General features: G+C 33.9%; 2 protein-coding genes across 3 annotated transcripts in view; one reads left to right on the top strand and one right to left on the bottom strand.

Moving 5' to 3' along the window:
- The window catches only part of MCPH1 (microcephalin 1), a 118,706-nt gene that overhangs the window by 44,154 nt on the left and 56,853 nt on the right, over window positions 1-17,699 (top strand). The gene's annotated exons all lie outside the window — the stretch shown is intronic.
- ANGPT2 (angiopoietin 2) overlaps window positions 1-17,699 on the bottom strand; it is a 41,418-nt gene that overhangs the window by 2,285 nt on the left and 21,434 nt on the right. Inside the window, exons 2-8 of one of the 2 annotated variants that reach the window (XM_063150714.1) lie at window positions 16,912-17,067; window positions 14,712-14,833; window positions 12,848-13,080; window positions 10,474-10,601; window positions 4,295-4,396; window positions 3,599-3,765; window positions 371-501 (exon numbers count right to left, since the gene is read on the bottom strand). In XM_063150714.1, coding sequence (XP_063006784.1) covers window positions 371-501; window positions 3,599-3,765; window positions 4,295-4,396; window positions 10,474-10,601; window positions 12,848-13,080; window positions 14,712-14,833; window positions 16,912-17,067 — 1,039 coding nt within the window. The remainder of the gene's footprint in view (window positions 1-370; window positions 502-3,598; window positions 3,766-4,294; window positions 4,397-10,473; window positions 10,602-12,847; window positions 13,081-14,711; window positions 14,834-16,911; window positions 17,068-17,699) is intronic. The other variant, XM_063150715.1, reaches the window with a different exon arrangement.

Here is a 17,699-nt window from a genome sequence, read left to right as displayed (position 1 = left end):
GCCTAAAAAATCACACCATTTCACTGACAGCTGAATCTCTGAAAGAGGTTTTTTGCAGAGAGTTGTATTTTGATCTCTGAATGTACCTCATTCCTTGGAAGAGGAATCTACTGTGTCTCTGATTAGTTCCACAATTAAAGACTTTCTTGTAACCAAACTTCAGGGACTTATTTTCCCTCCAGTTAAAATGAAACTCTAACTTTCGTCAAATGGTAAAATACTTCATCTAGAGTCACCATACTAGTATTTCTATCTGTGAGTTTTTAACTCTTTTAATAATCAAAATTTACTAAGTCAAAATTATTTATCTGATAGACAATTTCAGTGCCAATAAAAATAGGAAGACTGAGAAACATAAAAACATTCGTACCTCCTGTTAGCATTTGTGAACATTTGCAAATACATTTGTCATTGTCTGCATCCTTTGTGCTAAAATCATTTCCTGGTTGGCTTATACTGCTTATTTTGCCCGCTGTCCCAGTAAGTCCTTTAAGGTAAATCCTGTAGAAGTGAAAAATGGAAAAACAATTATTATGTGGAAGTTGATGGAAGATGTCTGCAAAATAATGATGGAATAATTTGCAATAAATATCCTGTTCAAATTGTTTCATTCTCTTCTGGCCAATGTGCTGCTGTAAGCTGTTTCTCAGTACAATGTTTTCAAATCAACAGAAACGGTCAGCACAATATTCTAATGAACATGTGTTTGTTCATGTCATATTAGAAGAAAAGGAGAGCAAGTAGGTAGTAACTTCTAGGATTTTTCATGCAGATCATGTATTAATTAATACTGAAAGTGCTTCCATTTTTGTACATCAATGCAACAGTACATGCAATAATTTTTATTACACAATTTTATTACAGTTTAAATCAAAACCTTTTTGATTCCTATTTTGCTGTTAGTACAACACAGCAATTTAGCATTACAACCCCGCATATATGAGATGACAGCCTTGCAAGGAGTATTAGTTCTGAGCTAGTAAATGGTATTTTAGAAGTTTCTCAATATTTCCCTTTCCATTGTCCTAGTTACTTATCCTTTTCACATCATTGATAATTTTTAGCCTTAGTTCTTCACAGGTATTTCAGTTTGCTTCAATTCCCTGGCAAGGTAAGCTTCCAGTGAGGCTGCTGCTGTTGGGTTCTGCTTGCATGGGTGCCAATGCACTCTCAGTGAGGAGAGAGCCAGGACACTGAACTGGGCAGGACAATTACGCAGCTATTCCTGTGTTACCTTGAATTGGAAGACTTGAACCCTCTGCTCCCACAATATCTTTTGGGTGATTGCATTTCTGTATCAAATAGCTCATGCTTCTCAGAGGTATTCTATTTGTTTAAAGAGGAAATCTTATTGTCTGAGGAGAATTAACTTGTCCCCCAATCAGTCTTCATCTTGCATATAATTCTCTGCTTATGACAGAAATTGTCTTTGGTAGTTGAACAGATTATTTTAACCAATTTTATATTCCCTATTTTAAAATATAATTAATTAATTTTTATTCATTCGGGTTTCAAAAGACCAGTTCATTACAGATTTTCTTTAAAATGTCTTTTAAAAATTAGTGTTTTTTCTTAAGATGAGTTCAAAATTATGTAAGCCAATTTCTAATATAAATTATATTAAAGGTTACAAGTATAAGGCATGAGCCTAGGCTGGATCTTCAAATATCATCTGAAGTCTATTGTAAGCATAGTATTATTTATTTGTGATTAACAATAAATTGTTAAAGGTACAGTTTAGTATAACAGAATATGAGAGTCAATGGATGGAAATTGGAATGAGATGTTCTGACTGCATATCAGGAAAGCTTTCTACCACGAGGAAAGACAAGTAGGTTGTAACCTTGGGAGGTTATCAAGACCCAAATGAAAGACACTGAGCAACCTGGTTTGACTTCATAGCTTTGAGATCAGGAAGTCTGATTCAAACAAAGTCCATTCTGATCTCAGTTTAATATGAAGAAATTTCAGTTTTATGGCCCAAGTCATTATCTTTCCAGCATTCAGAATGTATTAATCTTTTTATGTAATGGATCACAGAATCAAGGGATCATTTGAGTTGGAAAGGACCTTAAAGATTATCTAGATCCAACCCCTTTGCCATGGGCAGGGACACCTTCCACTGGATCAGGTTGCTCAAAGCCCCATTCAGCCTGGCCTTGAACATTGCCAGGAATGGGGCGCGGAAGATGTTCTCAACTGAATACTTTGTTTGCATTTTTTTTCTTTTTCATAATGTTAAATACATTCTTTGAAACACTCAATTTTATGATGAATTCCTTGATTTGTTGCATATTGTAATAAAATTGTTTTTACCATCTTGCTTTTCAGTAATTATCTTTTAATACTGTAAATGGACAAGGGTAATCACCCCTTTTGACAAAAGTTGCCTTTCTAAGTATTTTAAAGCATTACTTTAAAAAAATCTCTGCTGTAGATTCTGACTGTTTCCAGATGAAAAAATATTTACTTTGGAGTTGAGACAACTCAATACTACCAAGGCATTAAGATCTAACATTTTGTGGGGGGCAGATGCTGATAGTTTTGAATTGCTTTGTTTGCATATAAGACCTGAACTGAAATAACAACATCAGGTATCTCAGGTGTCAGGTTGACTTTATTTACAACAAATAGTTGCTGGAGATCTTGGAGAAAATCATCTAAATGTAGACAATTTTTATGTCCAGTCACCCAAAACTCCATGAATCTGCAAGATTCTTACAAAGAAACGTTTCAGGGACCATGTAGTAGGAAAGCATCTGTTATACTGTGAAGGGTTTAGTTTCTTCTATAATAAATCAAACTATTTATTGCATTTACAGAGAACCTGGTGAATGAACTATGAAATGCCCATATATTTCTGCTGTGGTTAGTACTGTTTCAAAATGTGTATTACTATGATACTATTTAAAGTACATAATACTATGATAATATTTATCTTAAATATTTATTTTTAATTTTTTTCTTTATGTGAACCTTTACATTTTACAGGATTAGAGCATAAATAATAGGTCCATTAGAATTTGGTCTTTAAATCGACAAGTTGGTGATGAGTGAAATGTACATTTGCTCCATTTTCACAGGTAGGAGAGTTACTGAGAATTTTAGCCAGTGGCTCAAGGAAGGATAAGGCCACCTCACTTCAGTGTGCTCTTTATGACAACAGAACAGTTCCTAGAAGCCACCGACGAGGAAAATCCTTGCAGTATAACTCATCTTAGTGATCCACCTTCCAGAAATGTATTTAGTTCAGGGAATCAGGACTTGATAGCAACTGCAGACAGATTCCTAGTGTCCTAATGACTGTGCACTGTCACCCACTATACTGGCACATGTATCCTGTATTGTTCCATCCTATCTCCTCATCTTTGTCTTTTGTGTGTTATACTCACTCAGGATGCACTAGTAAAATACACATTTTCTCCTCTGGAAAAAGAAATTATTACTTTAGGCAAGAGATGAAAAATGAAGAAAACATTACTTTCTGAGTGAGCTGGAAAATAGTCATGATTTGTATGAAATAAGGCCATGCATCTACACAGTTTAGAAAGATTACTATCAGAACATTTTTAAAATTAGATCTGATTTTTCTGCTTACCTGTATTTTTGTTCTTCACTTGCTAGAGAGAAGTGGTCATACAATGAATATGCCTCATTTCCTTCCCAGTCTTTCAGTTGTATTTTAAGAACATAACGCTTCTGATTAGTCAGTTGAGAAACAAATTCATTTCCCAGCCAGTACTCCCCAGCAGGATCACCAAATCCCTGTAATTCAAGTTGTATATTTAAATAGTTTTGTTTGGGTGGGTTTTTTTCATTTCAATTTGAAAAGATCACTTTATCAATTTTTAAGTTTAATAGTTTTCAGCCTGTCAACTAAGAATTTTACTGTGTCCACGGGGATTATTGATCTGTAATGTTTCAAAAAGTTGATTTCAGCAAGGGCAAGCTCAAGAATCTGAAATACTGAATCAATATTACTTAGTAGATTTGGAGCAGTTCCTACTGTTGCCACTAGAAACACAAATATAAACAACTCAAAAAATGTAGACATACGATGGAACAGTTGATTAAACAAAAAGTAAGGTTCCTCTTTAAAAACAAACATCACACTTGCAAGTCTGCTTAGGCAAACAACTTACACTATTCTGACATTTTCAAAATGAGCATCTGAGGACAAAGAGAACTTTTTAAGGTTGCTTACATTCTAGGGATGCTATTAATATAAATTTAGCATATTAGATTTCAGATAATAATAACAGCTAATGTTAAGGCTTCAGAGAACACTGTTTACCATCTTATACTCCTTCCATGTCCGGTGGAAGTCCACACTGCCATCTTCTCGTTTCTGAATAACTGTCCAACCTCCTCCACCAGTTTCCATGTCACAGTAGGCCTACCAAAGTAAGCATATAACAGCCTAAGTGCATGCAGTCACAGCAAAACAAAACCAGAAATCATGTCATTTGCATCATTCTATATAGTGGCAAGTCATGTGCAAAATATGAGTTAACCTAAAAATGCAAGTTTTCACAGCTTTCATACAAATCAGTTGTGGTTGTCAACAAATAAATGGGATTCTTCAGTATATATCACACTTAACAGAATACCTCAACAAATGGCACCTTTCATTTCTCCATCTTTTTTGTGAGAGATCCATTCAATTTTCCCATGACTTCTCAGAGCACAGTTCAGGCCATGAACATACTGCTAAGTTCAGGCCATGAACAAACTGAAATATATTTTTATTATCACAGTTGTTCAGTGCCTTTGCAAATAGTCTGACCACAAAGTTAAATCTAAGTGTATTATCTGAAAGTTGTATCTTAAAGCCATGTTATTATACAGACTACAATGAACATCTATGCTTGAACAAAAAGTAACAACTAAAAAATGTTCCCAAATATTCATAAATCACCTTTGAATTTTTGCTAAAAATTTGAAAAGACTGACATGTAATAAGCAGTTCACTGAACTCAGTTTTCAAATACCCAATAAGTGCATCCCTGCTGAGATGCTGATGGGAAAAAAGTATTTTGAAAATTAATTGGAATTTTGGAGTGACGTTTGGGAGAAGTAGGGGATAAATTAATAATAAAATTTTGTGAATATGAGAGTATCTAGTGCAATTTTTCCTGAGAAAGGATTTCAAATTGTTGCATCTAATTTTGCTTTTCCAAAACTAACAGAACTTATAACTAGATGTGTGAAGTCAGTGGAGCTAAGCTGGTGTAAGACAGTACAATGAAAGTCAAACTGAAGTCAGTATCTCTTTAAATTGCATGTTAGTACTAATACTATCTTTAAGAAATATATTGAATTTCTTCTACAAGAATTCCTGTTTGGAGAATTCTCAGTTAATGTTTTCTCATTTGGAAGTTTAATTTTTTTTTACCACTTTCTGCCAAGATATTGAAGTTCAGAGCCTTCTTCAGAATCACTTCACATCTTTGAAAATTTTTGATTTCTAGTTTGAGTATTGAATTACATTAACTTCTTATCTGTATGCTAGAGCTTTCATCCAGTAAGTGAAGTTGTGTCTTCCCATTTATAGTAGTACAGGCAAGACCTGACTTCTCCCACTTTGATAAGATATTTCATCTGTAATTAAATAAAAATTTTAAAAAGAAACTAGGCAAGTATTTCATTATTAATTTGGATGTTTCCTTCATTGTTTAACAGTTCCCTCAGTAGTCTTACTTCTTGCTTAACTGCTGGTTATCACAATATGCCTATAATTGCCCCAAATCATGACTGGGTGGCACTAAAGCTCTAATGTCTTTTTCATCCTCTTCTACAGGAGACTGTCTTATCAGTGTTAGCAGTTAGGAGATTTGACCTCTTTGAACTGCTAGATATCCTGGAAATTCATTGAAAAAGTATGACTGCAGTGAAGCCAGTTTCCTTCTATGCTGTGGTAGGGTTGTGTGTGCCATTTGGGGAAGTAAAGTGTGCTCCTTACTAAGTTTTCAATTTCGTTCACTCTTATAGGATACGTATATTGTATGCATGTTATACACTCACATCTATATATTTATATAGCTCAGAATATTTACAATTCAAGCAGTGTTATATATACTGTTGAAAGGCATCAGACCTTTGAAAGGAAAAAAGTCATAACAGCTGAAATATCAGATATATTAGTGTTTCAACAGGCTGTTGCACATTGGAAATCCAAAGCAGATACTGTGCTTTAGGCTTGCAGTAGACTCTGCTCAACATCAGAAAATCACAAGACATTCAATTGGAGATTTTTAGGGAAGATAAAATAAGGAAAAAAGTTGGATAAGTTGGATAAAAATTAGATACCTTTTAAAGTATGTATTGTGAATGGAATTTAATTGAAACCTCAATTTGTACTGATGCATGCAATTCTTTACACCTCAAAGTCTGGGTTTTTTTGGCTTTACTAACATCTGTATTTAATGACTGGTAAAAATGTGATGATAAAAATGTGCTGATAAATTAATTTAGTTAAAATAAAAATTCCCTTCAAAGGAAAGGCTGAAGATAAGGTACTGTAAGAGAAGATAAATCTGTTTTAGAAGGCTAACTCATGATGTGTAATGTATATGTGAAAACTAATTTCTGCAGAGGGCTATGAAGAGGGATACTAAGAATGGGCCAAAGCAGATGCAAATACTTATTTTAAGTGTCAATACAAGTTAAAAAGCTGATTTAACAATGATCAAATATCACTGGTTGTAGATGGAGTTGTTGACTCTGAAGCTTCACCCCACTTAATAGAAAAGTATAAGCAGCCAGATGGACAATAGAACTGTTTCACCTTTCTCTGAAATATGTAATTTCTAACTATGTGCAGTGGGAGGCCATGTATTAATTTATTTGAGCTGTGGGTTCAGTCTGATATTGCTATTGTAGTTGTTAATTGATGTTTCTGAATGTTATGTGTAACTTCCTTTATGCCTCTTGACCGAAATTCAATTTAGTTGGAATTCATACTTTGAAAAAATAAATACCTTTAAATAGCACTTTATTTTGTTCTAATGAGATTAAAACATAAATAGTGAATGACTGGGAATGTCTATCATGATATATTTCTGTTACAGATAGTATCCACTTTTTAAGTGAGTGGTAGGACAACTAGCTTTAATAGACACTTTGGATTTTTTGAGATAAACGCTGGGGTACTGCAAATTAGTTCCCAAAGCAACTCACTAGGAACTGAAAAACATAATGAGAAATTGAAGAGATGACCATAAAAACCTCATGTAGATTTTTCTTACCAGTAACAATTTTTAGAAGTTTACATAAATTTGGGAGTATAATTTTTCCACACCAAAAAAATTCATGTCAATCAAGTCTAAGTCTTTCTTTTAAACACCACTACTAGAAGAGAACTCTTCTGACCTTTCAACCTATTCTAGGTTTTATATTCAAAAGAAAGATATGTAACATTTCATAAAACTAATAAAAATAGATACCAAGATTAGGCAGGCAGCAGGAGTCTTCAAACAGATGCCAAAAAGAATAAAGAGATTAGCCTCTCAAGTTACAAAAAATTGGAACAGGGAGTATTTTATGTATCTTGTGAAGTGCTTCAGTACTTACAGTTCTAGCAGCTGTAGCACTGTAAGAGGGCATTTGGGGTATAAGTGTTTTCAGACCTACTTTGGGAATGGTAAGGCTCAGGCTGAGTTATCAGGGTGAAGAGCCAGAGCAGTTTTTATAGCAAAGCAAGTGCAATTTCCACATCTTTGCAGTGACCCTTTGCAACACTTTCAGCTGTTGTCCGAACACTTTGGAGTCATTATGTCCAATGATTTTTGTATTCTGCTATCTCTATCTCCTAAAGATGTGACTAGATAAGAACTACAGTCTAATTGGTTCATGAGGTTGCTGTAAGCATAAAACTATTGCCTTTTCATAGTTTTGCCTCTGCCCTTTTTCCTCGTGTCAGCAGTCTTTTGCTGTTTTCCTCAGTGTTTTTAAAAGGAATTATCTTTTGTCTGGTTGCAGAACAGGGAAGTTTGAAAATATTAATGGAATTAAATAATTGTTTTCCTCTCAGTAGTCATATGCAATTCCTTAGTTTGGATTATGATGGGAGACAAATTAGTAATGTGGGATCGGTTACAGATTACACAGAAGTTGTTTATAAGCCTCTTGGGTCAGAAGGTGTTACAAGAGGAAAAGACAAAAACATAAACAGCAGTGCAGCGCTTTTGGCAAATAAAAAAGGTCACTCTGTTTCCTGGTCTGAGTAGCTATCCACATCATAAACAGTTGAAAATGGTGTAACATGTTGATTGTCCCTAACCTTCACTTCCCTTGACAACTCCTCTTATGCATTTATATTTGTATAAAAAATCAGCATCAGGTTAAAACTTTTGAGTCTCTTATTTTCAATGTCATGCGGTAAGTAAAACCTTCCCTGTCTTTTTCTATCTGAAATGGACAGAATAAGATTTTATTTCTTTAATATTATTAAATGACTGATTTAATACTAAGTGAAATTTTTATGTTTTAACTACTTTTTTTTTAACTTAGTAAATTACCAAAATGGATGTTTGCTTTAAGCATTTAAAGCCTCCATATTCAAATGTAAGGCATTTAATGTTTTACAGTCTAGGAAATTTGTACTTTTGAAAATACAAAGTGTTTAAGTTTATGACAAATTTTTATTCTGTAATATGCCATGCACTTGTGTCTGCTTTTAGAAAATATGCATGCTCTGTATACTATATTTGACAGTAAAATTAAAACCAAAGATTAAAGCTTGTGACAAGTCATAGTAAGAGATCCAAGGAATGTAATTCCTGAGTTGCTATCAGACTGCTGCATTTCATCACTTTGGAGATGCAATAGCTTTCATCTCCTTTAGTTTTTAAAATTGTTATTCTAGATATCTATGCTATTTAAATGCCATTCAGCTTCATGTACAATAAAACATTTCATTGCATCTTATGTAACTCATTTTCCTATGAAATTGATGTTTTTAGACTAGATTATTCTGAAGGAAAGACAGCTGGTTTTTTGTTGCTTTTTTTTTTTCCCAGAGAAGCAGATTGCAAATAATTTCTCTGGATTATATCTACAAAAAATTATAGGTTTTATCTATTGTATTTTATAGATCTTACCCAAATAAATTGCTTATTTCCTTTAGCTGAGAGCTTTGTAAGTGTAAAGATCACAGTCTGGCTTGGGCAAAATGAAGTTCTGGCACTTCAAAGTCCAGTCACCAGTGAACTTCATTTCTAAACCTTTGCTTGGGAAAAAAAATGCTTTCTCTGTCAGAGCTTTACCAATTCCTTTTCCACATTACACCTCTTTTTCCACTGCTTTTCTACATTCTCTGTTAGTTTTTCTAATGCAATAGAGTAGAACCTTAGGAATTCTGTAAAATATTTCAATTTTTGTCTAAAGAAAATATCTACAGTAGAAATTAGAAAATAAAAACATAATAAAATTATTTCATATTTTTCTAAGAAATATATTAAGCATTTTTTTATATTCATATGTCCCTTAGCCTCCTCAGCCTGCCATGCCTTTGTCATGGGAGCCCCACTCCTCTGAATGCTTGCTCCAGGTTTTTGGTGCTTTATACTCACAATCAACTTGGGACTTTTTTCCCTTTCAGATCCTACTGATTGTTTCAACTAAATTATACTCTCCAATGCTTTATCATTTTATTTACTTCTATAGATGGAGCATCTCTGTCAGGCATCCAATGTGTCATCCAATGAGTGCCATTTTTTAGCTCAAGGTCTTTTCTACAGAGGTATGGCATACTGCTTCAACTTAAATTGACACTGAAGTTCATTTCAGTTGAATACATAGGGGAAAAAATCCATAGAGGAATTTAAACTGATCTAGTGAACCCTTGCAAACTCACCTTTTATATGAATCAGTAGTAGTATTTTCCAGGGCAGTATTTCCCAGAAAAGTCTTCTCTATTAGACAGTGTCTAATTGTTAATCTACTTGTTACACAAATGTCCTTAAAACTCTGTGATACAAGAACTGAAACCTATACATGAGTCCAGTACTACTAGATTGCTTCCATGAGTATAAATCCATGAGATTTCCATGCCCCTGACTTTACCTCCTTTTGCCACCTAAAGGCCCCCTTGGGCATATGAAGGAACTAAGAAATTAAAGGAGACAGGAGTCTGCTGATCATGCAGAGCAACTCTGTTGGAGTTACAGATTTTATAATGAAATTACGCTATTTTATTGATTTAATTACTTCAATTATGTGGAGAAAAGAATTAAGTTCTGACATGATGAAGCACACAACAAAATTTCATTTCATTTCAACTGAGACAAGATTTCACCTGAAGGACTTTTTTCTTCCTGTAAGATACTCAGATCTAGGAGTGATTAAAAGCTTATAAAAAAACTTGGTAAGTAGTAAACTTCACTAATAGCTAGCCTTTAAAATAGCATATTTGCCAGATTAAATAACCTTTAACATGCAGTATGGCCAGGTAACTCTTTATAGTCATCATACCTTCTTCTCTTGTGCAGTATTTGAAACTGTTAAAGTGTAGATTCCACTTGTTGTCAGTCCAGATTTGAAAGCTTCAGCACAGTCTTTGAAGCTGATTTGCTCTTCTTTGGCTATGAATTTGCTCTTAGCTATTAAAAATACAATAGAAATTGAAGGCATTAAGAGGAGATGAATGAAAGTTACAAAGAATCAATTTATGTTGTAATTGGCTTAAAGCAGTTCCAAAAAATATGTCTGGTCCTGAAAGAAGTGACAGATCAAGGTACTTATTGTGTGTGATATGACTTTGCGTCATTTGAAGACATTATTCTGATAGGACTGTGGTTATTTGACAGGCTGAAAAGTGCTGACACTTACTAATATGTTGAATGAGGAAACTCGGGATATTGCAGCTCATTCAGTTGAACAGTTTCTGCTTCCACTCATTGCCCTTGCTGGACTCCTACATGCATTACAACCTAGGCATGCATTAACTACTATTTATATACATACCTAAATAGCAAGTGATTAGGTTAATAATGACTTTTGGCCAGTACTCTTACATTGTGAATGAGTTATAATGCAACAGACTGGTGGAACTTAAGATACTTTAAGTTCTTTTTTTTGCCCCTCTGCTGAACAGGAACAATTTTGTATGTACCAAGCTGAAGCTTGGTAGGACAGCCCAACTCACTAAGCATACATACCTTCTGGAATTCATTTGTGCAAAAAATACATTTTCATATGTCTAAGCCTTCTTATTCAACAGAACAATCTAAGGTTCATCTTTTTGTTCAGTTCTTTATTAACTATGGAGGTTGGAATTTCCTGGCATTTCGCCTGCTGACTGATATTTCATATTTGACCCTTCTGGGGTTGGTTCTGTGTATTTTCCCTTTTAATTTAATCTAACAATCACAGTCAGTTACTACAAAGGTTTAGGTGCCATATAAATATGTGCTTATATTACAGTTAGTTATTATGTTCTTTTTGGCTTGCTTATTCATTATTTATCTGTTTAAGTGCTTTGCCTTAAATAGAAAAATAACACATTCAGTGTTTTAATTGCTTTTCCACACTCTATTGTTTGCATACTGTCTTAGAAGCTTTCTCTGCTAATTTTGTCTTTTTGGCAAACACTCATTATTTTTTCCACTCTGGGTTTAATGGTGCTGTAGCCAACATGACTTTGACTTGTTTACTTATTTGTGCACTAGCATAGCAGATAACATCAACAGGAACATGTACAGCCTTGGTATTTAAGGGAATAGCGTCAGTTATGAAGACAAAAAAAACTTGGAATTTACTTTGTTTAGAAAAACCTACAACCTATGTTATGATAATAACATATAGGCCAAGACTAAAAGTGAGGAGGAGTTCCAAACACCCTTTTCCTTGTCTGTGATCCACCTTACAGTAATATATCATAGACCACCTATACTGTCTTTTAAATTCTAATGACAACTTCAAATATTTTTTCCAGTATTTAATTTTAAATCTTTTCTTTAGGGGTTCTGTATATTTCTGTATTTTCAGCCCTGAGAACTTTACAGGCAACTGTGCCAGATTCTACAGTCTTTTAGAACAGCTTCTTAATCTGTCCAAGTTCCATATCAGACACGAAATTCAAGGCAGGGAATGTTTAAATCCTGTGTAGCCATAACTTTTAGTTTGTGGTTTGTGTGGGGTTTTTATGGCACACGTGAATCTGCATAAATCTGAAAGCTATGCTTGGTGTCTATGATCTGTTGCAGAGTTGTCAGGCATTTAAGGGTGAGATTATTGCCTGTAAGGTTTGCTAGGCTGAGGGATTTTTAGGATGAACAAGGATACCTTGGTGAAGAACTTGTGGGAGTACCTGCTGCCCAGACCTGGTGCTTTCTGGTTTAGGGGGCTAAAAACTATGCCTGTGCTTATTTCTTTGCCCTTGGTAACCACTATAATTCATCCTTTCCTTGATAAACTCTGTGTTATAAAGCAATGAGAGGTGGCAGAAACAATCTCTGTGAGCCAGGAAGAAAAGTTGCAGACCTACAATGTGCAGTCTCACCTAGATATATGGTCAAGCAAGTGTACACTGCCACACATGTGAATGCCATGTGAGATGAATAATACTTGGCTTCTCTGTATTTTGTTGAGCCACTAGAGAATTGGTTAAGAAAATAAATAAACAGAGAAGATAAATAAAATATTGAAAAGAAATCACATAAATGTGGCTGTTTCTCCCACCCCCTAAAAAGTAGGTTAACTAACTCGGATGCAAAATTTAAGGCAAAAAATACAGACTTTTTGAGAAGCAGAAGTGTGTCAGAACTAGTTGTAAGACTGTAGGTACCAGTGTACACAAATTAGGAAATAGCACGGAAATGATAAAAGCATGTCTGCTTTGACTTACAGTTTGGTGTCGATATCATAGTAAGCAAGCTGTGAACTGTCTCCATCAGATCATGTTGCTGTTTTTGCAGAACTGAGTTGTTTACTGTAGCTGTAACTAGCTGTTTTTCTAGTTCTTCTATAATAGAATTTTGTCTGGTTACTAGGACTTGAAGCTGATCTTTTTCATCTTTTATTGACTTCAGCTGAAGCATGTGCTTGTCTTCCATCTCAAGAACTCTTTTTTCTAAAAAGCTAAATAAAAGATTACAATTTTGAGCCGATGACAAGAGAATCAAGCATATTGTATAAGTTTCTTTCTTCATGAGCACTCAACTTCATTCTCTAATGCTATGCAAGCAGTAGACAACTAAATGAAAGTTTAGTTTGATACATATGCTTTCATTTATTATGTAAGTGCACTAATAAACAACATTATCTACTACAGTGTGTATTGCAGACTTTAAAAATGTAATAATTGGGTGTTTGGTAATTCAACATTATTAAAGGAAAGATAAAGTGACTAAGCTATCATGGGTTTACCCTATTAAAAGATTGAACTTATTTAAAGATGTAACTATGAACATTTCAAATATCCTATAATAAAACACATACTTAACATAAATGTTATGGCATTAAGACAGGGAAACATGCAAATAGTTACTTGAAGATGGGTTACCTTTCTCCAATTTTAGAGCTGGTTTTTTAGAGCTGTAGCTCTAAATTTTAGAGCTGGTAGCTGGCTGGGAACAACTGCTAATTGTTCTGATACACACTCTGAGAAAGCTGATCTTAAAAGGCACATAGCCAGAAGAGAGAAATTCACCTAAAATCTATTGCTGTTACTGAAAAAAAAAATCCTGAACCTTATATATAATTATGTTTCAAACAGATTACTTCAATGCAGATTGTATTTTCTTAAGTGAGAAACAATGCTTTTGTGTTTTATGTGCATGTTACAAGGGTAGTCTAAAGTCTGCTGAGTTCAACACCAAAAAACATGACCTTTTGAAAATCAGTGTTTCCTTTGCTTTCCATTTGATAAGGATGCTTGTTTTTCTTAAGTTGGTAGATAAAACCTTTAGGGAACATACATAAATGTAGTAGAGTAGTGAACAAAAATGTCAAAACATGTCTCCTGGGTTTCTTAAGCTAATTCTTTCAAAGAAAATCACTTTGCACATATGGTTCTCATTGAAAGACATTGCTTTGAAGGAGAAAACTTACTGTTATTGCTGCTTTTAGATTCCTCTGTAAACTATTTATTGCCAAAAGTAAAAAAAGACCGTGGTGATATGGAAACAAAGCTAGCTGAAAAAAGGTATGAGCCTTTGGACCACAGCCGAGTACAGAAGAGGATAGGAGTAATGGTTGGATTTTGGTCAATTTCAAAACATGGACTCTTGAGGAACATTGAATATGATCAGTGCTTTACTTTTGTCGCTACATTAGGTAAAAAGATTGTAGCAATGACCTGGTTAATCATTAGGATAGCTATGTACTACATGGAAATAAAATTTTGGAGATGTGGTTACACTCAATTAGTTTGAATCAAGATTACATCAAATTCATATGGAAAAGTCTAAAGAAGATTATAAATTGGGTACAACAGAAGTACTGCTTCAGTTTTAGCCTTAAGTTCCTCATATAAAGGAGAACTTTAGATAGTGAAGAACAATATATAAACAGAATACAAGAATAAACCTACATGAAAATCCTAGGCTTTAAGTAATATATGACCTTTGTAATGAGTGTGGGTAACATTTTGTAATCAGTTTGAAGAGCTTGTGTATGAACCCTTATTTTCCTACTTGAGTAGATTTGTTTCTAAAACTATTAGAAGGGTAGTTCATGGAATAGCATTTCATTGGGCTGTACAAACTTACCTGTTTTTTTCTTGTAATTTAGTTATCTCATTGGTCTGATCTGAAATCTGTCTTTCTAGTTTGTTCGTTGAAAGAGAGTGTTCCAAAAGCTGAAGTTCAAGTCGGGTTGTCTGGTTTAATACCTAAAAAAAATTTACAAAAAAAGAAATTTCTTTTAAAAGATATGTCTTTTAAATATATTGTCATTTTGTTATGTTGTGAAATCATGTCAATCTCTATGTACACCTATGATTAAAAATATTTTTCAATACTTAAAAACACTTAATTTTGGTACAAATGTTCATTGAATCAGAATGAAGAAGAATACACAGAGTTGAACTAATTTTGTTATTACACTGTATCATTGGGAATATTTCAGTAGTACGCTATGTTTCTGATGAGAGTTACTGTGTACTTCAACTTTGTTGTTATACCTTCCCCTCTGTTATGATAATTCTTATTTCATTACTGGAACTGTGACAGTTGTTGCTCAAAGAATGAGTTGAGTTGTTTTCCCCATCTGGCGCTGAAAGTAAGTCTCTAGCTGAAATCTTGGCACAGTTGTGAAATCACTTGATAGTTCTCTCCTATTCAATCCCAAATTATATTTTGAAGCGTTTGTCATGTGAAACACATGACTAATATTTCATGAAACACATGAAGCAAATCAACTAAAGTGACCACCCTTTAGTCAATTCATTCTTTGCATTTTAATATTACCTTTTTTCTATGCATAGTTTACAATTTATTTACATCTTTAAACGAAGAAATGCAGATACTGGGAAACATGATACTCTATGGTTTGTATTGCATTGCTTTAAGGCAAGTTTTCTAGAAATATTTTCTCATTGTTTTAGAATAGCTTTTTTTAATTCAACAGAATTTGGCTTTCCTTGACAGGAAGAATTGATTACTCATGTCCTTCATGTTAAACAGTCATTCAGGACATGATTTCACACTTAAGTGTAATTGAAAATTATTGCCAAAAGTAAGTGTCCTTGAGAGAGCAATTGTTTGGTTAATTTCCTTATGTTGCTAATTAAGCCCTTAACCGAGTCACCAGTAATTTCAAGCAGAGAAGGAAAGTTACAGTGATGATTTTCTTCCTCTAAGCAGAAAATAACTGAGTAATTTCCATAAAGACATTACTGTGAATTAATAAATACATTCTCTCAACATGTGCAAAATATTAGGCTCCTGAATAATGCAATAAAAATTCAACTCAGTATGCCTATAAGCTATGAATTTTCAGTTTATCAAAGAGTTCACAAAGCCTTGATTTAGGTTAAAAAAGTCAATTTGATTCATTGGATGAATTCTACAGATATTAAAACATCTAACATGGATTTTAGGCTTTGCATACTTTTTATATTATACAAAATATTACGTGCTGCATGATATACCCATTATTTGTTTTGGCAATTAAAGATCTTCACCTTCCTAGCATATCTGCGAAACTACAAATACATACCACTCTACACGGAGTGGACTTATCCTTCTGCTAATATCTGCATTCTGTTTAACAGAATGTTTTATTGTACTTAATGCTTTTCAATTAAAACACATTTAGTTTTGCTTGAAGGTAGCAAATGTACAGCAGACAAGTTTACTTCTGTGTGAATATACTTTTCTAGACATCTCCTAATTTCTTTTTTCTTTATTAATCTCAGATTTATGTGTCCCTTTGTTTACCATAATGCAGTGCATTGTGCTGGAAGTAAACTGTTACCCACTTAGAGTTATCTGTGAAAACATTAATTAAAAAGACTTAGTTCTTTTGATAAGTTAAAATAAAAAAGGAAAGATTTCATTTAAAAAAGCAATTAGGCTGGTAAATGGAGTAAAGACAGTTTGAAGAGACTCATTTAGCTAAGATTAGTAATGAGAGTAATGTGAGTATAAAGCACATTAGGACCCAACTGATGCCTGGATATAGTATAGTAGTTTTAAATACATTCTATTTAAGGATTAATTTAGCAGTTGGCTTTCTAGACTTACTTAAAATTCTACTGTAATGAAAATCACTCCAGTGAAAGCACTGGGCTTGAGATGGAACTATGTATTACCAAATACTAATGCTTTCTTAAGTTGGGTAGAACTGTTGGTCACAACAATTGACTTCTAATTGTTGAACAGAAGCATGTAACACTCAACAGTGTTAAATGTATGGCTGTAGTATTTGGGAAGCAGAAGCATTTTGAGGTTGAAATTCATTACTTACTTGTGCTTCAACATCTGTTAATTTGCGGGTCTGTTCAGCTGTTTGATTTAGCAAGTTTGTGCCTATTTCAATCATTACTGCAGTCTGGTTCTGCACTGCAGTTTGCTGGATCTCTACCATTTCTTTCTTCATACTGTCTTGGATGTAATTCTCAAGCTACATGGGAAAGGAAAGAGAGAAGATAGTTGCATTCTTTAAATGTTGGAAAGGGTGTAGTACAGTAAGCCTGCTGGCAGCCTAGCTGAACAAATTTGGTCCTTGTCCTTGTCTGCTATGTATTTATATTAAGTTTCCCAACATTAAGCTCAGTGAGAGGAAAACCAAATGTGACAAGGAATGTGTGGCCATTCATTTTCTAAAGGCAGGAACAGAGATTTGCAGGGGGTAGGTAGCAGGTACAGTGATGAAAGTGCTTGTGGGCACTTGGAAGCCTTTCTCCCCTAGTGCTCCCACCATTGTAACCATCAGAGGAGCTTCACCAGCTTTTGGCAGTGATGGGAATTTTTTAGAAGATAAAAGTTTAGGAGTTTAGTCATCTTCCTGTATTTACACTTAACTATTTTAAAAGCTATTATTCATTACATGACTAGAATTCAAAGAGGTCAGATGTCATTTAACACTGTTATGTGTGCATTTTTATCAGAGAGAATTTCAAATAAAGACGCAAAATAGTAGAAAAACCTATAAATACTTTAAATGCTTAATATTAAGGAATGCAAAAGTTGTTTAAAATACTTGACTCTGAAATAATTTCTGTCTAAACTAATATGGCTTTTTTAGTAGATATT

Source organism: Melospiza melodia, chromosome 3, assembly GCF_035770615.1.
Source record: "Melospiza melodia melodia isolate bMelMel2 chromosome 3, bMelMel2.pri, whole genome shotgun sequence".
Taxonomy (NCBI): domain Eukaryota; kingdom Metazoa; phylum Chordata; class Aves; order Passeriformes; family Passerellidae; genus Melospiza; species Melospiza melodia.
The sequence above is the reverse complement of the archived record's forward strand: the minus strand, read 5'-3'. Positions and strand labels throughout refer to the sequence as shown.